The following is a 6,758-nucleotide window of genomic DNA, read 5'->3' as shown; positions in this document are numbered from 1 at the left end:
GTGTCTGTGAAATAAATCTTTAAATAAAAAGATAAATTAATACCAAAGCTGCTCTAAAAACCCAACTTTATTTTGAACTGAAAACAACAACAAAACGAGGTATTTCAAATGTGCGCAGAGTTAAATCCATTAAATGCAAACAATTAAAATAAAAACATTTCTGAGATTTTTTTTTTAAAAAAACGACATCAACTTAAATAATTTGCACATAGGTAGCTTAAGAACATTCAGGTAGTCAGTGATCATTTCATGCAACCAACAAATGGTCTAAAGGTTAATAATCTGTGTGCGCAACAAACACAAGACACCTAAACGCATCACGACACAGCTCGTCCTCAAAACAGGAAACATTTAGAAATAAAAAAACAAAACAATCCAGCATTTTAAACAACACTAAATAACAACAACAACATTAAGAATCATAAAGAGTTCCTTTTTGTTTCTCTAATCAGTCCAAAATCAACTAAAAAGAAAAAAAAAGAAACAGAAACGTACTTCAGCTTTCTTTCCGCCGCTCTTTGTTTTCTTTCTTCATCTTCATCCTGCGGTTCTGGAACCAGATCTTCACCTGCCTCTCCGTCAGGTTCAGGAGTCTGGCCACTTCGTACCTCCGGTCCCGGGGCAGGTACATGTTGAAGAGGAACTCCTTCTCCAGTTCCAGGATCTGGTGCTTCGTGTAGGGGCAGCGCTTCTTCCTGGTGGGCTTTGCGTGCAGCCAGTTGGACGATGGGTTATCTGAGAGGGAAATAATATATATATAATTACAAATCTGCAAATGTAAGATGTAAATGATTGTTTCGAGCATTTTGTATTTAAAARTAATTAAAATTGAGTTTTAAAAAAACCATCTGCAGATTAATCCTAATTTTAATCTAGCCAAAAAGGAGAATCTTTCTTACTCGCTTCTGTTTCCGTTGTTTTCTCCTCCTGCGGCTCCTCGGCGGCTCCAGAGGCGCGCGGGGAGCTCCGGAGCTCCGCGAGGCTCGCTCCGTTCTCAATGTCAGACAAAAGGGGTGCGTGCGTCTCCAGAGTGGCGCAATCTGCGGCTCCGATCAGCGGCTCGGGCTTGATCTCRTAGAGGTGCGGCGGGATCCCGGTCAGACACAGGGACGCGGAGGAGACCGGCTCCAGGGCCCAGGAGGAGCGCGCGAACACGCCGTCGCCGTCCCCGCTGCCGTACTGCTGCTGCTGCTGCTGCTGGTGGATGTAGGTCGGCGCGGCCGCGCTCGAGCTGCTCCACGAGCCGCCGAAAATGGACGACTTGGCCTGCAAGGGGCACGTCTCCTCCTGTCCGCCATATTCGCTGAGCGCCGCCGCCTGCTCCACCCCCGCCGCAGCCGAGGAGTAGCGCGGTGCCATCATGTCCTCCTGCTCCGGAAGAAGGCGAGAGTCGACATAGTAGCTGGTTCCTAACGTCGACATTGCAGGAAAAAGATGGGGAGAAATCACAAATTCGTGCGCGCGCATAAAACAAAAAAATATGTAAATAAATAAATAAATAAATAAAAATAAGAAGAAAACGAAGAGGAAGAAATACAAAAGAGGGGATTGTTATGATTTTCCAGGATTGGCATTCATTGCATTTGTAAGGTGCAGCTTTCCTGCAAGAACCTCCTGAAAGAATGTGTCCAAAACCTGGATAGGGCGCCCCAAAGCACGTGACCGTGGGACAGAACAATAAATAATAAATCAGCCTTCGCGAGGGCCACCATCCCCCCCCTCCCCCTCCCACATTTTAATAGCAAATCCCCGCGCCTTTATTGGCAAATATTTCCTTTTTTTATAACCAATAAACGTGATGATTTTTGTCAAGAGGGCTCGTTTTAGTGCGGCTCGTGAGTGACGACAAGGACGTTTTAAAAGAAGAAATAAACGAATTTAAACCTGTTTAAGAAGCCAGGATGTGTCCAAAGAAAGCAACCTCCAAAATAAAATAAAATAAATTAACAGTTCGCGGATTTATTCATCTCGTTTCCAGAAGATGAAAGATTCAATGAATAGTTTGGTTTTGGGGATGCGCGCCATCTCCAAGTGTGGCTCCACTTTGAGGCGAGAAAGCGCGCGCTTCTTTGGGTGCTGTWTAACCCTCCTGTTTTATCACGGGCAATTGGGTTGTTTTTCTTCCAGTTACAGCCTGGCTGTCTATGARCTAAATATCCCCCCAATAAAAGCTCAGCTTTTGTGTTCCCCTTTTCTCTGACTCAAGCAGACGCATCCGGTTTTTTTCTTTCTTCGAGGCAACTGCAATGATCATAACCGAGGCCTTGTCTGTCCTCCTCCTCCTCTTCTCCTAGACTACTGACCTAAAAGCACCAAACGGTTTATTAGGAGATTTTGGGAGTTAAAGACGCGGTGAGAAACATCAGTTGTAGAAAGAAATAAAGAGACTTTTACGCACGGCGATAAAACGTCTTATTTCACAGTTTGAGGCTGTATTTGGATGGAGATTTTAATGGAAAATAATAACAAATAACATGAAACATTTTGTTTTAGTCATACAGGGAGGTTTGCTGAAATAGTCAAGGCAGATTTGGGTTGAAGGAAATAATGAAAATAGCTAAAAATCAGGCCACGCAAAAGCTCGTTCCTATATTTAGTTTTCTCTGTAAAGTTTAGTTTTAGGTTTAGATTGTGCGAATAAATATAGCCTGAAGGTACAAAAAAGTACTTCTAGTAGTAAGTTTCATTTCTAACCTGCCTAAAGRCCCAAACTCATTTTACGGATTCGCTTTCAAAGAAATGTTCTATTTTTTTTGTAATATTAGTGCATTTTTATTGTATTTTAGTGAGTTTTGTTCCAAAAGGTGTTTAGCTTTTCAAACAGCAACTTATAGGGAAAAGAAAACAACCCACTGGATATGCACAGGTTTCTTTTTGCGCATTTACGCACAAATAACACCGCGCGCAGAGCCGTTGCGCTGGAATAAAAAAAAAACTGCAGCAAACTTTGGGTCTCTGATACAAACTTTTCTGTGATGTTTTTTTTTCCCTGTGACATTTTTCAAATGAGAGCATCGACAGAGATTTAAGACGCCTGCGGCTCCAGGGAGGATTTTTATTCATCTGAGCAGCTAAATGTGCAAAAAATTCACCCAACCTCTCGCCACATGRAAAATGGAGCACAAATATCCCCCCCCCCCAAAAAAAAGGGTCAGTCCCAGCATGCAAACAGTTCGACTCAGACTGAATACACAGTATGTACAAGGCTGCAGCTCAACATTTGTTACAAATGGAACCAAATACAAATCCACGACTGAAGACGTGAAAAGAAAAAAGAAAAAAAAGGTTTGAACAGCAATAAGTTAGCAGTCTATATATTTATGTATTTATATACATTCCATGGGATTTGTCACAGCTGGGATCCTCTCCATGGATCAATGAGGTCATTTTTTTATTCTATTATTTTGTTTCTTTCCTGACAGTCTCAGGAGAAAGTGAAGTTGGTGGAGAGCTCCCGGATCCGGTTCTCTCGGCTCATTTTTTTCAGTTTCATCCTCCTGTTCTGGAACCAGATCTTGACCTGCCTGTCGGTGAGGTGCACGCTGCGGCTGATCTCCAGACGGCGCTCCCGCGTCAAGTACATGTTGAAGAGGAACTCCTTCTCCAGCTCCAGGGTCTGGTGTTTTGTGTAGGGGCAGCGCTTCTTCCGGCCGCTCTTCGCTGTCAGCCAGTTGGCCGTGCTCTCCACTTTCCCATCTCCTGGAACCACAGATAAACAAATAAATAAAGGAACCAGACATTGTTACCAAGACTAAAATAAATTAAAATTATAAAAGGCAAAAGCTAAACTGTGTTTGTCTATTTTATGTAGAAATGGGAATATTTGAGCTTCACAACTTTTGCGTTTGTTTCGTCTCCAAATCCATTTTACGCAAACTGACTATAAGAAACTGTCCCACTTTATCAGGTTTAAATGATATATTTGAGATGAAAACTACATTTTTTATAACCCAAAAACAGCTTGTTTCAATGCACAAAGCAAAACAGACAGGAAGTGAAACAAGAAGCTTTAAAAATAAATAAAGATGAAAAAAGGGATCAAATTTTTATAGAATGTAAAACAATCTGAGAATCTGCAACAAAATAACGTTACAGGATGGGATTAATTTAAAAACACATTATTTTTGTCTTTATTGGTTGAACTTGTGATAGTGGAGAAATTAAAACTGCTTTTATTTGGATTTTGCAGTAAAAACAAGCAAAAATTAAAGTTATTGATTATTAAACAATGAAGAAAACCGTTATGTTATTTATAATATAATTATTAAATTTTTGAATGATCTAATTTACTTTTATGTTAGTGTAAAAATACGATGGATTAAAGAGCAAAAATAACGTTACAGGATGGGATTAATTTAAAAACACATTATTTTTGTCTTTATTTGTTGAACTTGTGATAGTGGAGAAATTAAAACTGCTTTTATTTGGATTTTGCAGTAAAAACAAGCAAAAATTAAAGTTATTGATAATTAAACAATGAAGAAAACCATTATGTTATTTATAATATAATTATTAAATTTTTGAATGATCTAATTTACTTTTATGTTAGTGTAAAAATACGATGGATTAAAGAGCAAACAATGGGGTTTGTTTTGATGTTCCCAGTAAGCAGTGGGTTCAGTCCTGGGCTCTGATAATTTAAGGCCTGATTCACCTGAACTCAGCTGCTGCTCTTCATCACGCACGAGGAAGATTTCTTTACATTAAAAATAAGAAAAGGAGATTAAATGTGGGCGGGGTTTGGTTCTCTTCACCTTTCACGGGTTTCTCTGGACACTCTGCGCTGCGCGTCTCGGCTGGTTCCGGGGATGAGGACCTCTCTGAGGACAGGCGGCTGTCCTCCTCCCTGGCCGGAGCGCACGGGAGCGCAGAGCCCCCCGCCGCCGCGGCCGCCGCGGCCGCCGGCGCCTCCTCGTGGCTCTCCCTGCGCTCCGGCTCCTGGGAGCCAGCCTGGGGGGTCTGGGAGGGATGTCCGTCCGGGCGGGCGGGTCGCTGCAGATGAAAGTGAGTCATGTTGGGCTGGACGTCGTGATAAAGCCTGGAGGACGGGTTGTAGGTCTGAGACAGGCGGAAGTAGCCCGGGACCGGGACCGTGCCGCCGCTKGAATAGGAGAGGTCCTCCGTGGCTCCTTTAGGACATTTTTCCGCCTCGTACAGGCAGCACGCGCTCTCCTCTTTGATGCTGGGTGAGAACGAACAGTGAGCCAGATGCTGGCCGCCGGCCTGGTCCACCCTGCAGGACCGGGACGTCTCCAGCCACGTCTCCATCCCCGGCACGTACGGCGCGGAGGAGGAGGGCACGGCGCTTTGGGTCGTCGGCTCGTTGCGCTTCCCCACCGCCGGGAAACAGGAGCCGCCGGAGAGTCCATAGGAGTACTCCGAGCCCGGGGCCAAATACAAGCTGCCGCTCTGGTAGTACGGAGCCGGGTCGGCCCTGCCGCTGATCAGAGAGTCCACGAAGAAGGAATTCGCAGCCTGGTTGTTGGAACATGACATCGTCGCGCTGAAATTTGGCGCCGGATGAAGATGGCCCTCTCCGGCTGACATTTCTTGTGCAAAATCATCGCTGAATAATTACTGATCCTCGCGCTTCTCACYGAAGTCTGCAGCCAATTAAAACAGCAGGCGGCTGCAGACTCCTCCCAGGCCGAGCAGCCGACTCTGTGTCATACATTTTGTTTCACAGAGAAGAAGAAGAAGAAGAAAAACTCTGAGGGGAAAGTGGTGCAACACGGTTTTACTGTAATGTCCTCGAGTTATTGTTGACCTGTTGGAGCTGCTGGAGCTGCTGGAGCTGCTGGAGTTGGAAAACCACAGCCTGACAGCTGTCCCCATTACAACCAGTTGTTTAACGGCCACTTTTATGGCATTGTTAAAATGATCCAAAATCTACTGAATTGCCAGTGGACAGACCTGTGTCCCTGATGGTTAGTATTATATTAGTATTAGTATTAGTATTAGTATTAGTATTAGTATTAGTATTAGTATTAGTATTAGTATTAGTATTGGACTTTATTGTGAATCCTGCTGCCTGGACAGCTTGTTTTAATCCTCACACAAGTTCGACTAACATCATTTTATAAATGAATGTGATTGTTTAGCTTCATCTATAACAATGACCTGCAGATACTTTTATTTAATAAACGCACACAAATCTGCAAAAACCTCATTAGGGTTAATCAGTGAACAGGGTAAGAAAACTTTTAGATGCATTTTTCAAGAACACAGTTGTGAAAAAAAATCCAACATATTTCAAATTATTTTTAGTTTTATTCTAGCTGTAATTCCAGTCGACGTGTTTTCGTTTTAAATAACTTTAWGAACACATCGAGAATGAAAAAAGTTCTTTTAAATTGCTTCAGTGATTTAAAAAGTATAAACAAAACGTACTGGAAATTTCAGACACACACAAAATTAAGTAACATAAATATTTGGTCCCGGAAAAGTCTTTGCAGAACACAAATATGAACAAACACATCCCCACAAACAAACAAACACCTGTTGACATCACACAAAAGTGAGTGCACATTTTATAAAAAAAAATCAATAAACCTTTTTATGGAACAACACTGAARATATGACACTGATGGAACCAGTTTGTACAAGAGAGGATTTAAAATAACTCAACACACAGACAATAATGTGTGAACCTGTGGCAGCCAAAGTTGTACTCACGTTTGTGATATTTCGTGTGTGTGTGTGTGTGTGTGTGTGTGTGTGTGTGTGTGTGTGTGTGTGTGTGTGTGTGTGTGTGTGTG

At 42.6% G+C, this 6,758-nt stretch overlaps 2 protein-coding genes across 2 annotated transcripts; both read right to left on the bottom strand.

The window, feature by feature from the left end:
- Positions 1 to 48: 48 nt before the first annotated feature.
- On the bottom strand, positions 49 to 2,295 carry hoxa9b (homeobox A9b). Its single transcript, XM_014008758.1, has 2 exons — positions 900 to 2,295; positions 49 to 735 (listed from the first exon to the last, which is right to left on the bottom strand). The coding sequence occupies exons 1-2, from the start codon at positions 1,465 to 1,467 to the stop codon at positions 497 to 499; spliced, it is 807 nt and encodes a 268-aa protein (XP_013864212.1). The 5' UTR covers positions 1,468 to 2,295; the 3' UTR covers positions 49 to 496.
- A 1,199-nt stretch (positions 2,296 to 3,494) lies between these two features.
- On the bottom strand, positions 3,495 to 6,157 carry hoxa10b (homeobox A10b; the record flags this gene model as incomplete). The annotated part of the gene is given in 2 exon segments (XM_014008754.1): positions 3,495 to 3,699; positions 4,755 to 6,157. Coding segments are annotated over 2 exon segments (998 nt in total), but the record flags the coding sequence as incomplete, so codon positions are not given.
- Positions 6,158 to 6,758: the final 601 nt, after the last annotated feature.

Source organism: Austrofundulus limnaeus, unplaced genomic scaffold (genome assembly GCF_001266775.1).
Source record: "Austrofundulus limnaeus strain Quisiro unplaced genomic scaffold, Austrofundulus_limnaeus-1.0 Scaffold52, whole genome shotgun sequence".
Taxonomy (NCBI): Eukaryota; Metazoa; Chordata; class Actinopteri; order Cyprinodontiformes; family Rivulidae; genus Austrofundulus; species Austrofundulus limnaeus.
The sequence above is the reverse complement of the archived record's forward strand: the minus strand, read 5'-3'. Positions and strand labels throughout refer to the sequence as shown.